The sequence below is a fragment of the Equus quagga genome, chromosome 2 (assembly GCF_021613505.1).
Source record: "Equus quagga isolate Etosha38 chromosome 2, UCLA_HA_Equagga_1.0, whole genome shotgun sequence".
NCBI lineage: Eukaryota > Metazoa > Chordata > Mammalia > Perissodactyla > Equidae > Equus > Equus quagga.
The window spans coordinates 95,170,205-95,197,576 of record NC_060268.1 but is presented as its reverse complement, the minus strand read 5'-3'; the positions used below and the strand labels follow the sequence as shown (position 1 = coordinate 95,197,576).

Genomic DNA, 27,372 nt, shown 5'->3' with positions numbered 1-27,372 from the left:
ACAGGAACCGCAGGACCGAGCTGACAGGGGAGATATAGGACAGGCATTCAAGGAGAGATGGAAGGGTCTGCTTCCAGCCAAGGCAGACTACCAGACACCAGAGTTACCTTCCCTCCGAAACAATCAAATAACAGACAAAATACACAGGACAACAGTGCTCAAAACTCTGGACATCAGGCAGTGATGGACGGTGACCCCTGAGAGAGGGGAAACAGACAAGACGCGCCTTAACACCCCATCGTGCCACCAGGAGAGGCTCTAGGCTACGGCACAGGTAGAGGGGACCCAGCCTGAGCCCAGCTGACTCAGGAAATAGAGCTGAGAGACGAGGGAGACCAGGCAGCTAGAATTCACAGCACAGAGACCCACAGGGGACAGAACCCCTGAGATCTGCAGAGGGTCCCCCTTGAATCAGTGCCAGGGTGCAGATCAGTGCCTGCACGTGAGGAAGCCATCAGGGGTCAAGGAAAGCACCAACTGAAAGGGTAGAGAGGACAGGGAAAAAAAATGGAAATTCTGGATGTAAAAACAACATCTGAGATGAAAAATTCACAGGACAGAATTAATGGCAGATTAGATATTGCAGAAAAAAGATTACTGAACTCGAAGACAGAGCAAAAAGAACTATTTAAAATAAAGTACACAGAGATAAAAAGGAGTCTAGAAAATAAAGAGAGCATCACTAAGCTGTGGGACAACTTCAGCCACTCCAATATACATGTAATTGGAATCTCTGAAACAGGAGAGAAAGATGGGGACAGAAAAAACCTCTGAAGAATGAATACCTTATTTTTTAAAATAAATTTGATGAAAACTATAAACCCAGAGATCAAAGAAACTAAATGAACACCAAGCATAATAAACATAAGAAAACTATATTAAGGCAAATCACAATCAAATTGTTCAATACCAGTGAAAAAGAGAAAAACCTTAAAACTAGCCCAAGAAAAAAAAGAGGTATTTTGTACAAAGGAACAAAGATAAAGATGAAAGCAAATTTGTGTTGACAGGAGTCAACACAAGTGAGAAGATAGTGGAGCAAAGACGTTATAAGAAAAGAAAGCTACAGACCAACATCCCTCATGAACACAGATGCAAAATTTTTAAACAACATGTTAGCAAGTCAAATCCAACAATACACAAAGAGTATAATACATCATCTCCAAATGGTGCCTATCCCAGGAATGCAAGATGGGCTTAACTTTTGAAAAATCAATGTAATTCACTATCTGAACAAACCGAAAAGGAAAAACCGTATGACCATCACAATGGAGGCCACGAAAGCATTTGAGAAAATCGAATGTCCATTCTTAATAAAACCCTCAGCAAACTCTGAATAGAAGGAAACCTATGCTGACAAAGGACATCTATGAAAAACTTAGCTAACGTAAAAATACTTGATGAAAGACTGAATTCTTTGTATGGTCAGGAAAAAGACAACGACGTCCACTCTCAAATTCTATTCTACATGTGACGGAGGTTCTAGACAGTGCAATCAGGCAAGAAGAAGAACCAGTTCTATTTCTGTATCTATCAGTGAACAATTAGAAATCGAAATAAAAACATGTCATTTACAATAGCATCAAAAATAAAAAATACATAGAGATAAATCTGATATGCAAGATCAGTACCCTGATAATAACAAAATAATGCTGAAAGAAATGAAAGAAGACCTTAATAAATGGGGAGATATACAGTGTTCATGGGTCAGAGGACTCAATAAGGTTAAGATGTCAATTTTGCTCCAAGTTGATCTATAGATTGGAGGCAACCTCAATTAAAATCCCATCAGGCTTTCTTATAGGACTGGACAAACTGATTCTAAAATTCATATGGAAATGCAAAGGGCCTAGAAGAGCCAAAATAACTCTGGAAAAGAAGAACAAAGTTGGAGATTAACACTATCCGGTGTCACGGTAAAGCTGCCTAGCGAAGGTGTCGTGGAGCGGGAGTAGGAACAGACAAAGAGCGCGACAGAACAGCGCAGAGTCCAGAAACAGACCCAGAGACAGAGAATAAGCGATTTTTGACAAAGCTGCAAAGGCTGTTTATTGGAGAAAGGACAGTCTTTTCAACAAAGTTGCTGGAACAATCGGATATCCATATGCCGAAAAAAGAAAAAAAGGCTTGTCATGGGGATTACATGGGAAACATTCATAAAGTTACTTCACGTAGTACCTCGTGTAGTATGTGAATATTAGTTCCCTTTCTTCTTGGATTCCAAAAAGATCCATTTCCTTCTCTGCACTAGCAAAGTCTTTATGCATAAAAATGCAAATCAGATCATGTTCACATCCTTCAGGGACAGCTTCTTGTAATTTGATTAATTCTAAGGTCATGGTGGTTCTCCGTGGCTGCCACTGGTCTGGCCTTTCCCCTCATCACACTCCATGGCCTTATTCACCTCCCCAGACTTGACAATTCCTTCCCTACCACAGGGCCTTTTCACGTGTTGTTTCCATGGCTGGGAAAGTTCTTGACACCCCCCAGGCCCTACAAATTGCTAATCCCCATTCACATCCTTCAGATCCCAGCTTAATGATCATTTCCTCAGAGAGGATTTGCCCCATCCCATTCTCCCCACCACTCCTAACATGGGAATTAGGGTCCCTGGGTACAGTTTTCACAGCCTCCTGTTTTTTCCCCTTGGAACACATCACCATTTTAATTTTATATCCACCTTGCGACCATTTGTTGGTCCATTTCCTCCAGCCACACCAAAAGCTCCGTTATGGATGGTGACCACGCTTGTTTCACTCATGGCTGTATTTTCGGTTTCCAGCACAGACACATGCGCTGAATAAATATCTGTTGGGTTCAACAAAGATGTTCAATTTGTCTCCCACAGAAAGGTTTCTCCTTCATGCATAAAGACTTGGTGGCCAAGCCCTGGAAGCTGGCCTCAGTCTTGGGCCAGGCTGTGGCCAGTCCTGGAGAGGCGGCACAGCGGGGGCTCCCGAGACTTGCTCTGTCAGGCCATCTCGGATGAACCTCAGCTGCTCTCATGGGCAAGCCTGAGGGTCATCATCTCTACTCACGGGCTGTCGCAGATGCTGCTGACGTCCCACCCAGGTCTCTGGGTCTCTTGTACCCATTGCTCACACCTGAATCTTCTCAAAGGCTTGTCCTTGGAGCTGCTTTGAAGCCGCCTGGCCCGAAGGTGTCTGGGAGTTAGGCTCCCCGCTCAAGGTCTGTGACCAAAGGGAGCCCGCTCCCTTGCCTCCAGGTGGGACAGACTCCGGTGCACTTACAGTCCCAGGAGGGGGCACCAGTGGTGTCAGGCTGAGGCTGGACCTCTCCTGGACCATTGCTGGCCTGGCTCCTCCTCTGATGGACAGCTTGTCCCTCTCCACTCCTCCCTAGGGGGCCCTCTCAGTCAGTGTGGCACAAATTGCCGTCCAGGCGTCGTGTCTAGGGACTCAACCTACTACAAAGGCCGCCCACCATAGGGAAAGGACAGCAACGAGCACTGACCGGGCACCTGGCACAAGTCAGGCACCAGCATAGCACCATCCTCATGCAAACCCCAGGGAGGAAACTGAGAGAGAACCTGCACCTCACTCAAGATTGCCCCAAACCCACAGTAGACTCTGTCTTCAAAGTCCATGCTCTTAACTCGCTGTCCGGCCATGTATGAGTCTGCATGGGCACCTGCTGTGTGAGTGTTGTGTGCGTGCATGCAGGTCCCCAGTCCCATCAAACAAGGGGAGCTGTGCTATTTAGAACAGTGGCAGGGTGCCCAGAGGGGGACTTGAAACCGAGCACGAGGACATCATTCCAGAGTGGACAGGGCCGCCTCCTGTCCGGCCAGCTCTGCCACTGCGGGTACTCCAAAGGGACCCAGGGGCCCCTGTTACAGGCGTGTCCTGGAGGGAGCTACATGACCAGGGACAAGATGGCCCATGTGACCTCTGAGGTCCCCACAACGCGATGCTAGGGCCTCAGAATAAGTGCACTCGACTGGAGGTTATAAAGATTGACATGGTGGAACAGCTCATCAGGGAGTAATTCATGTCACCACCAGAAAGGGGAGAAGTGAAACCCATGGGTCAGACGGCTGCCCGAGTAAACGCAGGCAGGCGCGGCTCTACAGCCGAGCATGAGAAAAGAATTTACAAAAATAAAGGGGAAACCAAAGGCAGATGTTTTCTTCCATTAGTTCTACTGAAAAAGCAATAAACAGGAAAGATCAGTGTTATCCGTGCATTTTTATGCAACCATTCTGTGTGAGTCATGACATCTCAGAGGGAAATGTTGTCTTTTTTTAGTGAAGCGAAAGGAAACTATTTTAATTTTCTTGATCATGCTGGAGTTTTTGCAATCAAGTTATTTTTAACCAAATCGTTACAAAACATGGCCATCACCTGAGACTATTACTGTAACTGAAATCATCCCAGTGGGGAAACAATGAGTCCATTTGTCTTTTCAAACTTCCTAACTCAAAATAATTATATCTGCCTAAACATAATATCACTTCTAGGTTATTTTGTTACAGTTTCCTTTTGTGGATGGAGGAAAAAACTCTGTGTCCACTTACTTCTTGAGCGGCAGAGTTAGGACAAAGGATTCATCATTAAGAAATCAAGACTTGCAAAGAGGGTTTAAAATGCTGACACTGTTCACTTTTCAATTGTATTGCAATTCTCTCCTAGTGTAAAACAGATCGGGCTGTAGTCCTTTAGTCTGTGTTTTTATTTTTGCGGGGAACACATTGGGGTGGTTCACGCTGGAATCACTGAGGTTGCTTTTAAAAATACAAAAAGCCTGGGCTTTGCCACAACATGGTCGAATTCAGAGAAATGGCATCAGGATTTTTAAAGGATCCCATAAAATTCTGATCTGCTTTGAGATTGAGAACCACTGTTTTAGGGGCCGGGAATTTTAAAAACGGGTTTACAGAGCTGCTGTTTCTCCAGCACCACTTGGATGTTCCTCCTTTTGAGAAAAGCTAGCACACAAGGATGAGAAGGGGAGAACAGAGCTTTAGGGGGTGATTCTTAGCGTGGCAAAGAAACGCACCAGGCGTTCTTTCCTATGGTTAAATCTCTGTGTGAATTTAAAGCAAGAGTCAGAGCTCTCATTCTCAGTCACAGACGTTGAAGACGGGTGGAAGATCTGTCTACTGACCGACCACAGAGAACTTTAACCTCATTCTCTCACTGCGCTTGGGAGTTGAGAAAAGACTCCTTCTCCGTCTGGACCCTTGTAGACCCGGCTTCCTGATGGAGCAATAGGCCAGCGCGGGCAGAGCTGGAGTACTCCCTCCGCTTACCACAGAGGGTCTTGTTGAGAGAAAGCGGCTTGTTCTCTAACGCGCCGAGGAAGGGGAGAATCCCGTCAGTTGTCAGTTGTGCATAAACACAATGGACGCAAGACTCCCCGTGGTGGCTGTTTCACTGCCTCCCTGCCTCCCTGTGAGCCCGCTGTGGAGGAGGCTGTGTGCATCTCAGGCACGTCTCTTGCAGACGGATGCTCCATAACGAATGGAAAACCCCATCATTCAGGGCTCTTTCTGGGCAACTCCCCTCTTCAAGCCTTGCAAAGCCTGGATGGCCTCAGTTTTAGACCCCTTTCCCTAATAAGTTGGTACCCTGCATGACGCATGGTAGGTCCTCAGACATGGGAGGCGAGGATGGGAGAGAAAGGAGTTCAGGACTGGTGAGGGGGACCAGGTGCCCTGGCTTCAGGATTCAACCACAAGGGAAGCCTTGGGGAATGTAGCCCAATGGCCAGCACCAACTAGCTACGGCCTAGATCTGGAAACTGATCTGTACCCTGAAGGCTGGCAGAGACAGGCCCAAGCGGAACAGGTCCCTCTCCCAGCCGAATCCGTCTGGGTGCCGCTCACTTGAATGTGCATTAGTTGTGCCCTCCCTGCCCGCCTCCCCCACCCTCCACCCCAGGCATCCTAGGATCGCCCATCTCCCTCTCTTGCTTCCGTCCCTGAGACCCCTCCGGTTTCCCCATCTAAGGCCACCCTCAGCTGTGGCGACCTTCCACTGCTCTCAGCAGAAGCGGCCTTGGACCTCCTGGCTCTGGCCTGGGTCTGGCTCCGTTCTGTCCGTGAAGACAGAGTAAAGCGGCAGATCTGGCCCAAGGCAGGGGGTAGGCAGGCAGGACTCGGGCATCAGCCAACGAGTCCAGTCAGAACAAAGCCAGGGGAAGAGAGACAGAGTGCAGGCCAGGAGCTGGAGTGAGTGTGGGAAGCAGGGAGAGCTGTGGTGAGGACCACATCTGAGGAACGAAAGTGCCTGCCGGGTCTGGACGGGCGACTGAACTCCCAGCCCCACCGGATCTGAGAGGCGCAGAGAGGAAGGGGAGAAAGCGCTGCTCTTTATCCTGCCTTAGGGCAGGCTTAAACCTGCTTCAGATGGATGAAGGGCGAGCATCTATAGGTCCGGCTAGAGGAAATGAAGAGCAAGTGAGCAGGAAAATGAAGCAGAGGAACTGATCCAACATGGTTCAACCTCTGTCGATGCTCAGATCTGAAGGAGCACCCTGCAAAGCATGGGGAGGGGGAAAGTGAAATCCACAAACTACCCACTGGCCTGGAAGACCCATTCCTGGGATTGTGACACTGTTGACTCACAGAGTAGGGTGATTCACAGTTATACAAAAAAACACCACTTCCCAGCAGGGCACTCTGAGCACATTCTGCATTGCGGCCAAGTTGATTTATGAAAATAGGTGACAGGTCCAAAGGGATCCATCAGTGAATGCAAATGCTTCAAAGGAAGGGATGAATGCTTGATGCAACAGGACAGGGTGGGGCCATTGAAGAGGTGTCTCCAGCTCTCTCTGGTTAAACTCATTTCTGGTAGAAGAGATCTGTCAGTGACAATACAGGGCAGCAACAAAGGGTCACCAAAGACCCTAGATAATCAGCTTTTTTTGACATTATTTGGGTAGAGAAGGAACTAGAGTGAGAGGATCAACTCCCCCTGCTGGTTTGGCTGCCTAAAGATCTCTTGAATCTACTGACGTTCCTCCATCTCCACTATCACCACCTGTACCGGGGTTGAATAGGGTGCCCCCAAAATGCATGTCCACCCAGAACCTGCGAGTGTGACTTTATTTGGAAATAAGGTCTTTGTAGATGGAATCAAGTTAAAATGAGGCCATACTGGATTAGGGTTGTTCCTAATACAATATGATTGGTGTCCTTAGAAGAAGAAAGAAATCTGGACACAGAGACTCACAGGGAGAAGGCCACATGAGGACGGAGCCAGAGATGGAAATGACGTGTCCACAAGTCAAGGAACCTCAAGGACACCAGCCACCACCAGCAGCTAGGGAAGAGGCAGGGAGCAGATCCCCCATCACAGCCTAGAAGAATCTGCCCTGCCAACATCTTGGTTTTGGACTTCCAGCCTCCAGAACTGTGAGAATAAATTCTTGTTGTTTTAAGCTGCCCAGTTTGTGGTCCTTTGTGATGGTAGCCAGAGGACAGTAACATACCACCCTAACCCATGCCCACATCACCTCCTCAGGGTAATTCCAACACCCGTGCAGCCTTGACTCCCCACAGGCAGGCCAGCTGCCCTGCAACATGTTTTCCACTCTGCAGCCGGAGTGAGCTTCTCACGTCCAACACGGAGCACGGGCTCCTCCGGTTAAAAACCTTCAGTGGCCGGGGAATTGCTCTGGAAGGAAGCATCCACTATCCCGCCCTCTCCTACCTCCTCACTGGATCCTTCAGGCCCCTCACCACAGCTCACCAAGCACCTCTCACTCACGGGAGCCCTGACTCTCAGAGCCATCAGTCACGACTCTGACCTTCCCAGACAAGCTGGATCTCCTGTTATTTGTTCTCAATGCCCCCTGCACTTTCCCTCCTTAATACTTGGCATGGTGTGTTACATATGTCACATGTGATTATTTCTTCGGTGCCTCTCTTCTCCACTAGACATGAGAGCCAGAATGCATCGGTTTTGCTCATCACTGTATCCCCAACACTCAGGCCAGCATCTTATACACAGTGACTTAGTCCTCAGTAATAAATATGTGCTGGATGAATGAATGAATGAATGAATGAATGAATAGAGCAAAGAGAGAAAGAGAGTAGGCACATCTTCACTCCCCATCCTCCTCCTGAACGTGTGATGGATGTCCTCAAGCACAGGTGGAAGGGGGAATGCCATGCCTTGATAACTGGGCAGAACTAAGAAAGGTCAAAATTGACCCATCTTCCCTTGTCAGCAGTGCCAAAATCCTAAGACACATGGTATGGGGGTTAGAAGAGAAAGGAAGCAGGACAAGTTGGGAAGTTTGGGAAGCCACTCATCTATATCCGTGTTTAAATACAATTTTCAGTTATTAAAAAGTGAACAAAATCTCTACAATTCCCAAACACTATCATTAATACTATCCCATAGGTCATGTCGTGAATGCTTCAATGCACTCCTTCGGGGGTATATTATTGTCTGCATTCACAGGGCAAGAAACTGAGGCCCAAGGAGGTTAAGTCATTCACCCAAGGGAAAGGTCATGAACTGTCATTGTCACCAGGTCCATCTGACTGCTCCACCTGCCCCCGTGCCCCCATGCCAGCCCACCCTGCCCCCTGAGCCCCCTTGGTCAGCACACGCGGCTGGTGTGAGCTCTCTCTGCTTGCAGGGGAGCCAGCCCTCCAAGCAGCGTCCGACATGTGGACGAAAACACCGCTCCATCTCCTTTATCTGCTGTGACCCCAGAGTGATAATGAACCCAGCCGCCCGAGTCGGAACTCTGTCCACATTCATGAACTATCTTTCCACGTAAAATATGCAAGAAAAACACCAACGGTTCAGCAGCATCAGCACGTGATGTATGAAGGAAAGCAGAACAAGGCAGGTTGTGCAAATATTTAACAGGGAGAAAGAACTGAACTGGTGCCAGAGAAACATCTGGAATAACAGAGCTAAGCGGGCTGCGGTTTCCAGCGGGGGAGTCACCGTGAAGCTACGAACAACACCCGCCCGGTGATCCTCAGATTCCACTCACGTGCTTTTACCAGCATCTCTGGCAGCCCAACTGTAAAAGCTTTATCCGGTGGCCTAAGTGTTTACTACACAACTGGGCAATTTCCAAGGGGTCTGAATCGAATAAACGTGCTTTTCTTGCCACTAAAACATGTTATTTCTATTTCAAACAACAGAAACCCAATAACAATGTTAACAGTTGACTCAGATAAAAGTGGGACTTTTTTTTTTTTTTTTTGCCACATTTATCTATGTTACCTAATACGGCAGGAAAACACTGCGGAATTCGTTCAGGATTTCAGATTCTGGCATTAGTCCAAAGACGAAGTTTGGGTATTTCAAAGAAAATAAGCTATGCATTTGTAAGTATGGTTTCCATGAAGCTACCTTCACGGCTGACGTTTGGAAACGGACGGTATTTTTCCAGAATTGATACCGCAAGGGTGCACTTCACAGTTCACGCGACCCCTGAGGGACCAATTATCTGCCTGACATTCCTCCACTGCAGGATTCAACTACACTGCTGATTTCAACACTTCTGTCCTTGCCCTCTTTTGCAAAGTGTTATGAAGAAGGCCCAGCTGCCTTGGGCGGGCTGAGACTGAATGTTGATGAGTGTCAGCTATTTCCCCCTGCACGTGCGTCCCATGACGTGAATGCCGAACTCTGTGGCATCAGGCATAACTGGGTCCATTTGCTCTCCTCCTATTTTGTAGTGGAGAACGCCAACTGCTGACCCTCCAGCCCTCCTACCGACCTTGGTGTGGCCTTGCAGAGCAAGACTCAGGGCTGGAGCACATTCCCCATGCTGGTCAGCCTGGGCCCTGGGCAGAGAGAAGAGGGCAGTAAACCTCCAGAGGCTGTTCCTTGAGGCCTGGCCCTGGCCCTGAGAGCTGGGCAGATACAAGCCGGGCTGCAGAACTTGTGAGGCCAATCCCACCACTTCATGCCAGTCCCAGCAGTCGAAGGATGCTCGGACCCCACCTTCTGCAAGCCCCAACTACAGCTTGCTCAATTCTCTAGTTCAGGGCTTCCCAAACTTTAACGTGCATACAAAACCCTTGCGGATCTCACTAACATCTAGATCCTGAACCAGCAGGCCTGGGATGGGACCCGAGATCCTCATTTCTAAGGTACTGCTGGTCCACAGAGCACCCCAGGGTTTACCTTCCAAGTACAAATGAACGTTCACCTTGAGTTTCACAGTTAATAAGACATTTGACAAAACCATACATTCCCCCACCCTTCTGAAGAGGAAAATTAAACTCTGAGAGCAAAGAGCTTGACAAGGTCAAAAGAGAGATGGACTCAACCCAGGTGACTTGATCGCAAGTTCCGGGATGGTTTCACTAAACCAGCGATTCTCAAACTTCAGCATGCATCGGAACGACTTGGAGGGGGTGTAAAAATACAGATCACTGGGCCCCAGAGTGATGCAGTAGGTTTGGGCTTCAGCCAAGAATTCGCATCTTTAGCAAGTTCACCAGTGATGCTCATGCATTTGGAGCAGTGACACACCTTGAGGACCACCACACTAGACCATGGGAGACCCCAGAGACCCCGGGGCATCTGGCTTCAGTCTCAAAGCTTTGACACCACTGACCATTCATATGATCCTGAACCCCACTGAGCACTGCCCCATCCGTCCTCTGTGAGTTGGGGCCCCCAGAACCCTGGGCTGAGCTACTCTGACTAGACTCACTACATCGGGCCAGCCGAGGCCTCTTTGGATCCAGATGTCCCCAAAGGAGACACAAGCTTCGGCCCAACTTTGTAGCAGCTGTCTGGCCTTGGCTGTGTGGCCCCGGGAACCTCTCAATGATTCCAACCTTCATGTTCCCACCTGAGAAATGGGGTTGACAACCCCCCAAGCACAGGGCTGTGACAAGGCCCAGAGGAGCAATGGTTCTCAACCCCACCCGTGCATCAGAATCACCTGGCAAGCTCTCACAGAGTAAGAGTACCACACCTTCCCCAAACCCGGGGCAGGGGCATTTGTCACATGTCCCCCTGTGACCGATTCTAAGGTGCAGGCAGCGTTGATTTCCACTAAAGTGGTGAAAAACCTGCTACAAAAATGTATGAGTTCCTTATAGTTATTAATATTTCACTGTGAGGGTTGAATGAGAAAATGAAAGCAAAATCTGTCCAGCGTCCCAGAGGTGTCCTCGCGCCCAGACAAGCGGGGGGACACTGTGAAGTGGAACTTGCCATCTTCAACCTCTGGCAGCAACGCAATGCGATGACAGGTCAGTGAGCAGAGCTGGCTGGACATGCTCTTGTGAGCTGCTCTCTGCCCAGACCGCAGCCCAGCCAAATGCTGTGATCCGAGGCTGAAAGCATCTCTGGACTCTGGCAAAGCTCTCGGGGAGATAGGGAACCTTAATCACAGCTGATTGGGACATGTGAATCACGCACAGGGGCTTTCCGGCCAGAGCCGTGAGGGACCAACCTGGCTTAGACTCTCTCCAAATTATCACAAAGAATCTGGGCGGGAACAGCTAGGAAACGGGGGTCCGTTCATTCAACAACAGCTGGGAACTCCTGGCCGTGATGGCAGAGAGGCTGCAGCCCAGATGACCTTTTAGGGCCCTGCAGAACAGGTATTTGTCGAATGGTTGGATAAATGGTTACATGAAGAAGCTACTGGATAAAGAAAGAGAAGGAGGGAAGAAGGAAGGGAAAGGAAGGAAGGAAGGAATCATTAATTCAGCTTTGGCGTACACCCTTTCCCACCACTGGACAGTTCTAACTGTTGCAAAGTTCTTCCCTACATTGAACCAAAATGCTGACCCAGCTCTCTGAACGAAGGAGTCGCCAAGCAGAATCATAGCCACAGAAGTGTGACGAAGGGGAAATGGGCCGCATCACCCTTGTCTTGAAGCATCCATGGTTATCCTTCTCCACATCCACTTCCCAGCCAGGGCACCTGGGCACTTCCCGTGCAGAGCAGGGCTTCAGGTCACTGACAAGGCGTCTCCAGTTTCTGCTCAGCAGGAGCGAGGTTTTCCAGAGTTCAGCAGCCACAGAGGGGAGCTTGGGAAAGGCCACGGAAGACACGGAGAAGAATTCGCTCCTCCTGTGCTCCCCTGGGCGGCTGGCTGCGCTGCTTGCCCTCTGAACCCCACCCCTGGGGCATATCCAGTTACAGCCAGAGGCTCGAGTATCACCTGGAAAGCCCTGGGCCTCTGCTGGGTTCTGCTCCTTCTCCAGAGGCGGCAGGGGCTCAGGTCACTCAGAGATCCCAGATAATTATTTCTGTAATCACTCCCCCCACCAAACTTTAACCGGATCCCTGCCCTCCTCTGACCTGACATTGGCTCCATCTTCTGCTCAGAATCCCATAACCCAAATATCCCTAGCATTCCCAGCAAGAGAAAAACACGCTTCCCGTTCCCCGGGAGAACACCCCCTCCTTCCCCATAAGCATCACCTCTAATGTCACCAAGGCTTGCTCTCCCGGCAGCCAGGGCAAAACTGTGGTTGGCCTGCGTGGCACCCCTTCCTCCTTTTAGTGACAGCACCCTAATTTCCCCTGGGAAATCACATCTCCCCAACTCTTGGGTCCAAGTGTCTTGGGTAGAGAAGCCGGCCTCACCCCCTGGCTCAGACTCCCCAGGCACTGGAATTGGGCAGGGCAGGTGGCCCCTGCTGATCCAAGAGAGTCAGCCCTGGGTATTTGCCGGCTCTCCCGGGGCCGGCATGGTGTTTCTGCTGGTGTTGCTGAGCCTGCAGCATGTCAGCTCAGAGCTGCTGGTGACCACCTCTCGTCATGCGAGGAGAGCCTGCCTGAGGACCAGCCCTGCCCAGAAGCAACCCCACTCTGGGTATAGTGTAACCCGAAGGAGCAGAAGCAGGATCTTAAGAGACATCTGCACTCCCACGTTCACTGCGGCATTAATCACAACGGCCAAGCTACAGAAGCAACCCACGTGCCCACGGACAGATGAGCGGATAAGGAAAATGTGGTAGATACACACGATGCAGGATTACGCAGCCTTTAAAGACAAGCCAGTTCTCTCATTTGTGACAATATGGATGAACTGAGATGACGTTATGACGAACCTAGAGGACATGCCTGTCACACGAGGACAAATGTTGCACGATTCCATGTAGATGAGGTACCGAAAGCAGTGAAACTCAGAGAAGCAGAGAGCAGATGGCGGTGGCCAGGGGCTGGAGGAGGGGAAAGCGGGGAGTGGGTGTTCAACTGGTAGAGAGTTTCAGTTGTGCAAATCAACAAGTTCTAGAGATCTGCAGTACAGCACCGGCCTCGAGTTAACAATATAGTATTGTGCACTTCAAAATACGTTAAGGGGATAGATCTCGTGGTCAGTGTTCTTACTGCAAAAAAAAAAAAAAAAAGAAAGAAAGAAAGAAGAGAAAAAGAAAAAAGCCACAAAAGAACACATGGAAACACCGAGCCATCACTCCTAAGGGGAGCACGGGGGCAAGACCAGCTCTGGTGACCACGTTTTCGTCAGCCAATGTCCACATAACCCCGTCTTCTATGTGTCTCTGTGTGAAGACAGCCCATGCACCATCTACTGTGGATTCATTAACACTGGACTCAGTTGCAGCCCTGGACTCGTGCCGAAGGAAGCTCACCCAACACACGTCCTCTGCGACAACACAGCGCACCTCATACTGCAGGATGCCGGATGGCACTTCCGCGCTACACTGGGGATCATTGTAAACAGCAACAAAAAGTACGAAAGCACAGAAAACACGGCACAAAATACCCTGCAAGGAGGACACTGTCGATAGTTACAAGGCTGAAACTAGAAGGCAGGAGGCCGTCTTGTTTGACCTCAGCTGGAATGCGTGCATTGAGTGACTCATATTTTTTGCCACCCTGCGCATGTCCACAAATGACCAAGAAAGCTCCCCAAGTTCTGGTTTTGGGGTTACAAATAAATTTTGCTGGTAGGCAAACTCACAAAGACCGAATCTGCAAATAATGAGGATTGACTGTACTTTGGTTAGCAACTTTCATCACCTGGATCCTTCTGTGCCTGAAGCCAGTAAACTCCTTTCAGTTACAGGAGCCAATGAATTTCCTTTTTCACTCAAGCCAGTTGAAGTAGGTTTTCTGTCACTGGAGCCCTGACTGATTCCACAGCCCCTCTTGTAGCATGGTGGTCTCTGAGAGGAAGGTACCTGTTCCCTCTAACTGACCCCGAGACGATAGCCCTCTAGAATCTCCAGAGTCTTCCACATCCTGATCACCCCATTCAAAGGGAAAGTTTAGGCCTCCCCGGGGCTTGTCTGTGGAGACGTTTTCCAGGTTCACATGCAGAATTACTCAGCCTGAGATGACAGAGCCCGTTCACCCTCCTGCCAAAATCCGTCTCGAAAGGAGTGGGGTTCTTGGGAGCCATCATAAGAACACCTCAGCTGCGTCCTCCTCACCCCCTGCCAAGTCGAGTCCTGGAGAACGAACGTGCTCTGCACAGCCCTTGAATTTCCAGGGCCAATGCTGTTCCCTGCCCACAGGTGGTGCCAATGACAACAGGGGGCTCACGGGAACGGGACTCAGGCGCATGGTCCCGAGCCAGAGGACCTCTCCTCTGACCTCCCACCACTGCTAAAAGCAGTGGATTAAATTCTACACGGGGGCCTTGAGCAAAAGAGTAGAATCAGAGTCTAACAGTCCCAAGAGATTTCCTGGGCTGCGATGAGGAGAACAAGGGGCAGAGAAGAAAGGAACTTGCCAAGATGGCCAAGTGGAGACCAGAACGGGGCCTCCCCACCCCCTTTCCGACACTTTCTCCACCAGCAGTGTCGCTGTTGCTAAGCGAAGTCTCCACCAGCTGTCTCTCCACCTCGATAAATCCCCCAAAGACGAACCCCGTCGTCACCAAACTCTGTTACTGCAACCCTGTGCGAGCCGTGCTTTCCTGGGATCCTCAGCCAGCACAGGGTCTGCAGGCCCTGTGGTCAGGTGTCTCCCACCAGCACACGTACCACCCCACCGGTCCAGTGCAGGCCACTCTGCAAGTCCCACGGCTGCAAGTCCCACCGAGAGGCTCAAAGAAGGGACACTCTCCAGGCCGAGTGGGCCAGGCCCCCCTAGTTAGACCGCCCCCATTCCCACAGGCCTCGCCTGGCTCCCTGCGCCACATCCTCCCACCCTGACTCCCCACCAAGTGGACCATGTCGCCTCTTTCCAGGCCTGAAACCAAACACGCCGAGGGACAAGAGGAGGCCCCAGTCCAATAATCAAAGGCATCAAATCATCCCTGAGGGTTTTTATCACATGTACACTTTGGCTGGTTTTGGACAAAGCCCCGCTCCTGCCCTGTGCCCAGGGCCAGGACACCCTGAGGCCCGTCCAAGCAGAAGACCTGCTGAGTGAGCTCCTCCAAGCTCCCCCACCGATCAATGAGCTTTTCTGTTGTACGTCCTGGGAAACTCACATCACACTCTGGCTCCGAGAGGGTCTTCTCTACCACCCCAAGGAGAAGGACCCCCTTCTCCATCCCCACTTTGTTCCCATAAGAGGAGCCGGCCAGGAGGCCTGGCTGTTCCCCAGTCACTGGGTCTTCCCCAGCACCTTGACGGACGGGCTCCCTCCACTACACAAGCTCCAGCTGCGGGAGCCACCACCCAGTGTCCACCCCGCGGACATTCCTGTTCAAATGTGGTCCATGCTGCCCCTTTAGACTCTGCCAGACACATTAAGACTTCCCACAGACAGAAATGTCCACCCAACTCTGGTGAGCCAGACCCACCCTTGACCATCTGCCTCAGCTGGGTCTCCAGACTGGGTTTCAAAAAGCCACATCCTGTGGTCCAAATACAGAAGTCTGGGGAAAGGCAACTCTTTCCAGAAAAATGACTTCAGCTGTCAAACCAACACTTCCCAGCTGATTTATCTTCCCTTTCACATCCCTCCCGTATGCGTGACTTTATGAGGTGTGTTCCTTAGGTTTTCTATATGGAGTTCTCTAGTTCGGCCCAGGGCGCTGGGTGGCCGAGCACATCTTTCTCTGAGTCTGTTTCAGCCTCATCGTTTTACAAGTACATAGAGCTCACAGCCGGGTCACGAGTCATCCCAGGAGGCACAGAGACGAACACCACGCAGACCCTGTCCTCCCACCTTCATTCTCTATCTTCTTCCTCCCTTTCACGCATCATGAGGACCAACACTGAGAAAATTGCTGTTCTCGTTCAGAAACAGCTGTCACTTTTGACAACACCATGACTCTTATAGGCTGGATTGCATCCCCCCCAGAATTCATCAGTTGAAGCCTTAACCCCCAGGACCTCAAAATGTGACTGTGTTTGGGGATGGGACCTTTAAGGAGGTGATGAAGGTTAAATGAAGTCATCAGAGTTGAGCCCTACTCTAATAGGACTGGTGTCCTTATAGGAACAGAGAGGCATCGGGGATGTGTACGCAGAGGAAAGACCACATGAGGACACAGAGAGCAGGCAGCCGTCTGCAAGCCAAGGAGAGAGGCCTCAGGAGGAACCAGCCCTGGCCACACCTGATCTGGGACTTCTGGCCTCCCAAACTGTGCTTTCTCTTGCTTTAGCCCCCCAGTCTGTGGTGCTTTTTTATGGCAGCCCCAGCACACCAATATGATGAGCCAAGCTCTGACCAGCCATCCACTGAATGCCTACTATGTGCAGAGCACCCAGTGAGGCCTGTAGGCAGACGCAGAGTAAAGGAGAGCCACCAGCTTGCAATTTGGTGGGGAGAAGTACACAGCACAAATGTATCCATCATACAGTGGGATGCAAATATTACATATAGTCATTCTGCTATAACCCTTGTTTTGAAGATGCAAATTTGGTCCAATGTGATCGATATATTGGGGAACAATTTGAGAATAATGTGAATTTTGTGTTTGCTTATGCATGATTTCCTCGTCAAGGAATACCAGACAAACACAGCAAACCGCACCTGGTGAACTGAGCCACAGAGAAATATACAAAATGTGCACCAGGCACCTACCAGCTCCCACAGTTTACCGTGAGTGTTACGAGCCACACCATCCATGCTGGTGTTCAACTTTCTTTTCATTTCTGTCTAATGCCACATGACTGTCCTTGCACCACTGACTATAACACACAAGTGGCCACCCTTCTGAGGCCCATTTCCACAAGCGAACTTCAAAGTCGGGTGCAAGGTCAAGTGCCATATTGATGGTAATATTTATGAATTCCTTAACCATTTAATGTGTAAGGGTGTGCTCCCATTTTTACTAGGTTCTTACTTTTGATTTTACCTGTCACTGACAAATTTTTGAGTGTTGTGCTCCTAACTCACTTTTTCCCCCTTAAACCCTGTGGATTTTATTTCATGATTTTGTACACTGCAGTGATTTTTAGGAAAATGTACGTTGCGTCACAGCAGAACTGATTGTATTTAAATATTTGAATAAGGAACTTCATATCAGGTAACTAGGGCCTAGGCAATAAATGCCTGTGATCAGGACCACAAGTAACCCCACACCAGAGGCATAAACCTCATTACAGAACACGTGGCTCAGGGTAGTGTATCAACAACGCCTCCTAGTGGCCATGTCCCCTAATTGCAAGTAAAATACAGAAAAAAGTGATGCATTAAAAATGAATTTTTAAAATGTTATAGGGTAAATGAAGCTATTACATAAGCTAAAGTCAAATATATCCCCTTATCTTTAGGCAGCTCTTTCTGACCTCCGGCTTCTTGATCTGTTTCCTGAAAGAAGTTTTTCTCTAGGGTCAGACAGCCTCATAGAGGGGGCTACACTGACCTGTCATCGAATTTTCCGAGGTGCACAGCTGCTCTCTCAGCTTCTCCACGTCATCGGGATGCACCTGTTCATAGAGGGTGCTCCCAAACCACTCTGACTGTGGCTGGTTCAGAACGGGGGTGACAGAGTCGGACACATAAATCACTCGCCCCGTCTCGGCTGCCACGACGAACAGAAATCCATCGGCCGCTTCAAGGATGAGGTGCTTCAGTTCCTGGGAAGAAAAGACAGTGGTTAGGACAAACCCAGGTTAATTAAGTCTTCTTATTAGCAACCTTCAACTTTTTTTTTTTTTAAAGATTTATTTTTTTCCTTTTTCTCCCCAAAGCCCCTAGGTACATAGTTGTATATTCTTCATTGTGGGTCCTTCTAGTTGTGGTATGTGGGACGCTGCCTCAGCGTGGCTTGATGAGCAGTGCCATGTCCGTACCCAGGATTTGAAGTGATGAAATACCGGGTCGCCTGCAGCGGAGTGCACGAACTTAACCACTCGGCCATGGGGCCAGCCCCGCAACCTTCAACTTTTATCCAGACATTCACTGTGATACACAAATAGTTTTGGAAACTTTGACTGCCTTTTTTTTTTTACTGGAAAATGAGCTAAAAAGTGCACAAAGCTGGTACTAGCCCTAAGATACAGCTACAGTAAACTCAGTATCTGGACGAGCCCTCTCTTAGGGAGAGAGGAAATTTCCAGCCCAGGGGAACAGGAGAGCAAGGAGTGATCATCAGAAGGTGCAGGGTTGCCAGAGGTGTGAACGGCCTCACTAACGCCTTCAAACTGCAGTCATGTCATCAGAGCAGAAGGGCCTGGTGCAAAAGATGCTCATGGAAGGAAGGGAAGGAGAAGAGGAAGGTGAGAAGAAAGAAGGAAAGGGACGCTGGGTCTCCTCTCCCACCATGTGCCACACTGCCAGCACACTCTTGTTCCTCTTCTCTTCCTGTACTTTCTGGGCTGGATACCGGCAGAAGATATACGAGTATCACCTACATCTGCACATCTGTCAAACGTCCAGGGCTCCTGGACGACAAACATCTCCACGGACTCAGAGTAATCCCAGGGGCCACAAGGCATATGGCACCGTCCATGTCACTTTAGGGAAGAAGACAGGCTAGCTGCACCAGCCCTGGGGTCATGCTGAGTCACCAGGCTCATGTCATCCTCGCATCAAGCTGAATGAAATGGGCTCCGCTGCCACAGGAGTTGAGGAACCATGTCTCCCACATGCCTTGGGGTCCACAACCCCCTCTCCAACCACCTCACGTGCTGCTCAGGCCCCACAGAACAAAGGGATCCTTCTGGGTCAGCGGTCGGCAAACACTTTCTGCTGAGAATCCGTTATTCAAATGCACTCTTACATGGAAGCTCCAGTGTAACACAGACAGAGGGCCAGCGGCATGGAGGCAAAAGGTAGGGAGTCTGGAGCATCTGGCCAGGCCCTAAGTGCCAGTCCCGAGGGGGCTCCAAGAGACTAGGAAACGTGGACCTGCTTGTAAGCAGAACCTGGAGAGGGTATGGGGTCTCTGAGCCCTTGGCTGGGTCGGAGTCCTAACATCCTCTGCCTGGGAACCCAGGGCAGAAGCGAACCCTACAAGCATCTTTTAAGGAGAAGTTTATTTTGTCCTCTTCCCTGGCTTGGCGTTTCTGCAGCCCCGTCTCTCCTGATGCTCACTCGGGGCAGAGGATCGGGTCAGCAGTTTTATTTCCAGTATTGGGAAGCCCTTCCCAACAGGAAGGGCTGTGAAAAATGGAACAGGATGTGTGGGAAAGTAGTGAAGTCTCTGTCACCAGAGGAGAGGAAGCTTGGGCTGAGTGACTTCCTCCAGGTTTTCATGGTTTCATCCAGTCTGCAAGGGCTGTGGGAAGTTCTAATGGGACAGCCACACCCTCATCATGGACCTCTCTTTCCACCACCCTCCTCCCCAGTGTCTGTCTTCCCGAAGCACGTCACTCGTGACGAAGGTCCTGTGGCCTCGAGCCAGAACCAGCCATGCCTTCGCTCTCCAGTTAAACCAATGGGAAGACTCAAGAGCTCAGGTTTGGGAGTAAAAGGAGACCACCACCCACGGCCCTTTCACTTCGCTGTGCAACTTTGGGCACGTTACAAGCATCCTCAGCTTCCCTTTTTCCACGTGGTTTTTTTCAGCGAGATTTTGCAAGGTTAAATGAGATCCTGTGTGTGAAGGACTTAGTGAGGGCCTGGCACACAGTAGGCACTCAACCAACACAGTTGTTGTTATTTGTTGTTATCTTCAACAACAGGGACCCATAAGGGAAAAATGGAGAGGACTCGTATGCGTGCACCACTGTCTTCTCTCTTCACTCCACTTTCTTAATCCTTAGCCCCTTAAGCATAAAGAGATTAATTTCAAATTCTGACCCAGCAGGATTTCTGTAAGGATTAAAGAAATGTAGATAAAAAGGTTTTCACTGACCCTAGCAGTGAGGGGGTGCTTGCTACGTTTCTGTCTGGTGACCTACAGCCATCCATCCCTAATTACCCTCCCAGCCCCACGGGACACATTCTGCTCCACCGCCTTCCTCATGCGGCACCACATTCACACAAAGTGGGAGACACCACTGGGTTCCTTTCTAGAGAGGTGGAAATGAGGTGGCACCTGTGCCCTGAACCACACACCCCATGTCGGCCCAGCGATGGTGGCCCCACAGCCTCTTCCTTACACCTGCGGGCTGAGGTCCCACGTGGCCACTGGGATGGTTAGAATGCGGATGGAGTAGGTCAAGTCCTTCTGAAATGTCTGCCACACAACAGGCGGTAATAAAGGCTAGCTCCTCTTTCCTCGTTCTTTTTCTGGGCCTAGCTTCCCTGACACGAGCAGACTGCCAGCTCCAGCGGAATAGACGGTTCTGCCTCTCGACAGGCCTTCCTCATTCCTGCCTCTGAGGCTCGCTCACTGCTTTCAGGTTGCATCTCCCCTTTCTGGGCATGTTCTGGGGCTCCTTCGCAGACTGCCAGGGCTGTTTCTCTCTGCGAAGTCCCCGACCACACCAGGCCACTCCTGCTCCCTTTCGTTTTGGCTACACTCTCCGTGCCTCGTAAAACACTCCATCACCTTGAGGACCCAACACGCTACACACTTTCCACTCCCCAGCTGCATCGCCTGACAGCCACATCACTCTCCTCCCTCAGCCTGCCTCACCAGACAAAGTGCCATCAAATCCATCATCTCATCTGTTTTGCAGAAGCCCTCAGAGTCAGGAAGGCAAAAAGCTCATGTTCGTTTCAGAGAGGAGCCAGCTGAAGCTTGGAGCGTTTGCTGATCGGCCCTACGACCAGCACGTGGAAGAACAAGAACTCAGAACACGGGCCTTTGGGCTCACGTAAAAATTTATGAAACACTAACCAACTCTCCAAAGACTAGCACAGCTGGTAAAAATATGGATCTGTGGTCCAACAAACCTGGCTGTGTCCCACTGTTCCACTTCCTGTGTTTAACTCCTGGCTCCCCCACGAAGCAGTGGCTGACTGGGTGAATTGCTGACACTTTCAAAGCCTCAACTTCCTCACTGACAAAGCAGGGATGAATAACAGAATAAGGGGCGGGCGAAATACCGCATGAAAGGATATGACTCCGCCCAGACACACAGCAAAGGCTGTGAAGTGCTGGTTATCACGACCCTTGTCTCTGTTATTGCTACAACTGCCACTACCATTTCCGAGATGACGATCGCAACTACCATTCCAGCACACAAGAGCGATGTTTTCCACCGACTCTTTCCTGTGTCAGCACGGAAGCACACTGTTCAGATGCACCTTGTTCAGAGCATATTTTTTGAGTGATGCCTTATTAAGATGTACGGGAAATACAAAAGCAAGGATGCAAAGGTGGGACAAACGCCCCCTTGAAGAAAGTTTCCTGGGGAAGAGGGGAAAGAAAACTTCTTGATTTCGTCCCTTCCTCCACCTAGAACCCCGCGCCCCATCGCTCATCTCATCTTGGAGATGCTGTTCTTTTCTCCCTTCCAAGAATGACACGATCAGGGGAGAAAGGACCACAGACGAGTGAGGAACAGGTACCTGCTCCGTTAGGAAGGAAGGCTTGTAGGCACCGTCCGTGGACTTGTTCCCTGTGCCCCTCATGGACTTCATGTGTGACACGGCCATGCGGAGGATGGTGAGCTTGTCCGGCTTTCGGGCCAGCGCGCTGCACGTGGGGACCATGTCGGAGAGCTCCGTGATGTACTGTGTCATCTTGTTCCGCCGGCGCCGTTCGATCTCACTGTGATTCTCTCTTCCCGAAAGCACGAGATCGGGGGTGGGGAGCGGGAGAGAGAAACATCAGACCGGGGTTTACCGTCTAACAGGATAAAACCACCTGCCCTTGACACCAAGCGACCAAGAAACAGGCCCCAAAGAAGCAATGGAGGCTTCTGGGTCAGCCGCTACCCAGCGTTTTTTGCTGGGAATCCTCAGCGAGCTTTCGTGTCTGTGTGCGGGGAGCAGATGGCTCAGTCTTATCCCTAAAGCCGCCCTAAAATCTTCTAACTGTTCCCGTGAACCTGAGCACTTTTCAACAAGCACAAAGAATTATGACATCATCCTTCAGCCGTCTAAAGTCAACGCAACACGCTTTCTGGGTGCACCCACGAGTCCGCACACGGTGGGTGTGTCCACACACACGCACACACGCACACTGAAGGTGGCTACTGTCTGATGGGCGTGTGGCTTACTCTGACCCTACAGTATAGACTTGCTGTTCCCTGTGTTGCTAAGCAGACATCAATGCCACAGATTTGCTTTACGTAAAGCTGTGAACAAGCCTTTCTTCGACACCCAACACATTTTCTCCAGCGCAATAACACAACAGGTGCATCTCTGGCTCATGAAACAAATGCCAATTAATAAAAAGCACTGTGAGGACTCACTGAGGTTAATGTCTGACATGTGAAGGTGACAAACTAGCAGAAGGGACAATAGAATGTTTCCATCTCGGGATGGTTACCTTAGGCTTGAAAGAGAGTGACAGTGGACTCAGTTCAGCAACACTAAGACCAAACTGTTTCTTGGGATAAAAGAACTGTCTACAAATAGCCCACAGGTCTGTTGTAGGATTTAGGGTTTCTCCGGGGCTCCAAGTATGAGAATGACACCAACAGCAAGAAAGGGACAACCTCAGGCCAGGCTGCCCCCCGACCCTGCAGGGATTAATCGGGCTGACACCCCACCCGCCTGGGCTGGGGACAGACTGACACGATGAATCATGTGGAAGTCACATGTGAACACGCACCTCGGGAAGCTGCCTTGGGGGCCCAGCGAGCACCTCCTATGCTAAGACCACTGAGTCGGGCTCTGCGAGGGGCTCACCGGCACAGAGAGACAAGGAAAGTTGGCTCCAATGAGCAAGCATGGGGGGTTAACTAGGAAGATAAAACATCAGTTTGTATAGTGGAAATGAAGGCAGAATATGATGAAATGCCCCAAAAGGAAAGTAAAAACCACAGGAGACAGCGAGAGAGGAGGAGAAGGTGGTCCTGGGGGGACAGGGCTGGAAAGGCAGGGGAGGAGCTGGGAGGCAGCTGGGCCAGGCCAGCAGCAGTGATGGAGGTGTGCTCTGGGACCACGACCAGCAGGATCAAAGAAAGGCCTGGCATTGGGACCATGAGCCTGAGAAGTGGGGACAGAGTTGACAGAGAGAAAGCTGCCATGGAGGCCAGGCTGTGGACAGGGCCTGGATCTTCCACGCCCCTGTGGCTGGCTCCTGAGAGAGGTTCCGAGGAGGGTGAGCCTTGCTGGGAGGGAGAAGGAAAGACAGGCTGAGGCCACCGAGGGGATTCTGCCCTGGTGCTCTCCTCACCCTAAAGTGGGAGCCCTTTGGAGCTGGCAGATGGACAGATGGTGGGAACTTCCAGAGGCAGGAGAGTGGGCTCGCTCCACGGGGCCAGGACACCCCCGGGCAGGGAAGGATGCCCGTGGTTTAGGAGGAATGGCTCTCCCGGGCAGGGCTTTGTGGGGAGAAAAAAGGTCCCCAGAGGAGAAGGGGTGGGGGCACTCACAGAGAGAGAGGGGAAAGTTTAGTCAGGGCATTCCTGCGTGCTCCAGTGAGTTGTTCTTCTCTCTCTCCATGATTCCAAAGCAGAGAAGAAGCCATGGCAGCCCACCCAGAACTGGGTCTTCATCAACATCCCTCCACCCATGCCCTCTGTCAGGAGCCTGTCACAGGATGCTGTGCAGGTGCCGGCCCATGGGCACCTGGGGGAAGGCCTGGGGGAGCCTGCCAGGCGCCTTACCCCACCTTGCCCGCTCGCACGGCATCAAGGCAGAGAGGGAGGGAGGCGTGTGCAGAGAGCGCTGCCTGGGGCTGCGGTGGGGGTAAGATATGAGGCAGGAACACTCGCCACTCATGGACGGGATATTCACGATGCAGGACACGGGGTGTCCACCCCACACGCTGCACACTCCTGCCAGGGGCTCCTGGACACGCTTTCCTCCCATCTCCTGCTCACAGCAACTCCCGAAGGCCACCTCATTCATGCCACCTGGAGTCTAACTTCCAATGTCCCGAGTCAGGACCCACTTGTCCCCACTTATCCCAACAGACGCTCAGTTACTTGACCTCTTGGCACCACAGGAATGTGCTGTCCACACCTACTTGTCTTCAATTCAGCATGCACCAAATTGCTTCTTCCCCCCAAATGCTGTCTGCATCAAATCTCGTGAATCCCCTGATTATCCTCCACCTTCTCCACGCCCACTGCCCACAGCGGCTGGCGCCACCTTCCAGCTGGTCACCAACAGCCTCCCCAGGGGCCTTTCTCCAGTCTCATCTCCCTCCAGGTCGGTCTGCATGCTGTGGCCAGACTGATATCTGCAGAAATGCAAACCTTCCTGTACATCCTTCAGGGGTGCCCCCAGCCTGGGGAGCCGAGTCCACATCTACAGCTGGTTACCACGGCGACCGCTCCATGCAGGACCGGGGCGCACCTGCTTCTGACACGCTTTCCCAAAGAGCTTGTATCCGATCCTCACAGACCGTCTCGCTTTATAAACATTTGGGGGGGGGGGGCGGAGAACGTTCTTCGTGAAGTTCTTAGAGATCTAAAGCAATGTTAGGACCGTGCTCGATAAACCCAATTCGTGAGACGAGGTGGGTGAGGAAGACATTAGGGCGACTGTTTAAAAACTGACTGTGGTCACTGACGAGTCTAGAAAACGCCCCGACCATTTCATGAACTAAGACTGAAAGAGTTACCAGCAGAATGGCACAATGACTTACAGCTGCCAGTTACCCAGCAACGAGATTTGATAAATAGGCGAGCACAGCTACTGGATTCATTAAAACATACAAGAATGTATAGTTTCACTGTAAAGACTTCATGGAGGCGAGGGAGAGGAAAAATGCCATCTTGCGACAGCAGAAGGACACCTCCAGGACCACACCTGCTGGGCCAAGGCCATGGCCTCCACAGGGCGGGGGGCGATTTGGGGTCTGCTGGGAGCGAGCCTGTGAACTCGGCATCGAGCTGTGTGAGCCGCACGTGCTTACTGGGGGCCGAGTAACATCACTAAAGGAACGAGCCCTATAAACACGGGTGCAGGAGCAATGATTCCTGGGGATGCAGGCAGAGCTGTCGGCTTCAAAGACACCTCCGCTGGCCCAGGAGGACCCAGAGCTTGGCCCCAGGGACACGGCTGTGGATATCAAGAGCAAGAAAGAGGAGGCATGACTTCACATGGACTGGGTTTCTTTTCCAACTCTGCTCCAAAGGGGGACCTGCTAAGTTTAGTTTAATCGGAGGATGAGGTACAAATCCATCTCAATTAAAACACAGAAAAGGAGAGTTTTGCAAAATCTCAGTAAAGACCGCCCTTGAACTCTGAGGATGGCAGCTATGTCTCCCACATCTGGCGGGAAGGGGACCACAGACCCAGCATGGGGCAGACTGGGGCTGTGGTCTCCCCGTCACTGGAGACCCGAGATGCCTGGGATGCAGGGCGGGTCTGGGTGCTGGGCTGGGGGCCGGGCGGGACAGATGACTCACAGACCAGCAGGGCAACAGAAAGCGGGCAGGCGAGGACAGAGCCCTGTCCTCCATGGGGTCAGGAGAGGATGCTGTGAGAGAGAATCTCCAGGAAGCCGAGGGCCCCGAGACCCTACAAGCCCCTGGCAGGCCCAGCTGAGAGGAGGTGCGGGACACACCTGTGTCCCTCCCATTGCCTCTCCTTACTCACGTCGCTGTGACCAGCTGTGAGCACCCCGAGGAGGCAGGTGGGCCGACGTCGTCACCGTCACAGACACGGCCAGGCCAGTCTCCAGCCTGGGCGCCCACAGGGTTAGGCTCCAAACCTGGAAAGCCACAGTCCCATCTCAAGGCCAGCAGAACAGCGACTCGGGTCACACAGGGACCATTTGCAGGGCAGCTGTGCTACAGACGGGACCAAGGCCACACTTGTCCATGACACCTCAGCTTCCAGTGCCACCTCCTGACCAACCACTGTGGCCTCAAGGACAGCCCTGCCCGAGACAGTGGATGCCTGCCCCTCCACATGGACGCGCTCCACCAGGCCGCCACCCCCACGCCCTCAGGCTCTGCTCTTCTCTCCGATGGCATCCGAACGGAAGGCTGCTCACCTCGAGGTCCTTCCTTTCCAGAGCTCACACAGGGATAACGTCCGCTCTCGGACAACTCACCAAACTGGACACACCCTAGATGACTGCACAGATGGACGAGGCTTTCCGTCTGCAGCTCCTGACTTGATCAAGGTCTGCAGGACTTCTCATGCACGAGAAGCGTCCATCCCTTCTCACCCTACCACGGGTTTTCCTCCAAGAGCTGACCGGTGAGGGGGCAGTCAGACGGTAGGAAGAGACCCTTTGCAGAGGTGCAGACAATGTGGCCTTCAGAGTTGGGCTGGCACCCAGCCTGACCACGGGTGGCAGCTTGGGGGCTGCACACAGGTCCTCTCCCAGGGGTCAGCAGCCTCGGGTCCAGGCACAGGCCGGCTCTGGCCACTCCTCCCTGATGCCAGAAAAGAAGGTGGCTGTCAAGGAGCATCTTTCACTCCCTGGCCAGCCCTGCCTGGCACCAGGGCAGGGCGTGCAGGAGCTGTATAGGCCTGAGGAAAGCCACTCTGTGCAGCCCCACAGTGACGCTGGCCACGGACCCCCCGGAGGAGACCCACGGAGGTGTATCCACTGAGGCAGTGTCCCCGGATGCTGAGGCTTCTCCAGGAAGGGAAAGGATGTCCCTACCAGGGAAGGAGGCAGGCGCCTGGCCCCGGGGGCCATGCCAGGCACATTTTTCTGCAAGGCACCCTCATGTCTAGGTTGAAGATGAGGCTCACGCGAAACACAGGGAGATGGAGTCTGAGGAAGCCCAGGTCCTCCAAGACGAGGCCTGGGCCCAGCTCCGACCATCCCCACCCTCAGCGGGACACTGACCCTCCATGTGCACGCAGCACCTCATAGCTCACAAGGCCTCCCAGCGGTGAGTGTACGTGACCCTCACAACCGCCCTTTATGGAAGAGGAACCTGAGGTTCAGAGAGGCACCGACTGACCAGGACCCGGCCGGGCTCCTCAGCGGAGCGCTCACTGCTCCCGGATGCAGAACTGGAGTGCCCGCCGAGACGGAGGCACAGATATCTGCGGCTTTAAGGGGGAAGAGAGAGCCTGGTAGTTTCCCCAGAGACGCAGCTCAGGACC

At 51.6% G+C, this 27,372-nt stretch overlaps 1 protein-coding gene across 6 annotated transcripts in view; it reads right to left on the bottom strand.

Moving 5' to 3' along the window:
• Positions 1-27,372, bottom strand: part of ARNT2 (aryl hydrocarbon receptor nuclear translocator 2) — a 169,149-nt gene that overhangs the window by 92,235 nt on the left and 49,542 nt on the right. For 5 of the 6 annotated variants that reach the window (XM_046653232.1, XM_046653233.1, XM_046653231.1 and 2 more), the window contains 2 exons: positions 21,748-21,961; positions 17,708-17,921 (listed from right to left, as the gene is read on the bottom strand). In XM_046653232.1, the coding sequence (XP_046509188.1) occupies positions 17,708-17,921; positions 21,748-21,961 (428 nt within the window). Of the gene's footprint in view, positions 1-17,707; positions 17,922-21,747; positions 26,688-27,372 lie in introns of all 6 variants that reach the window. The other variant, XM_046653234.1, reaches the window with a different exon arrangement.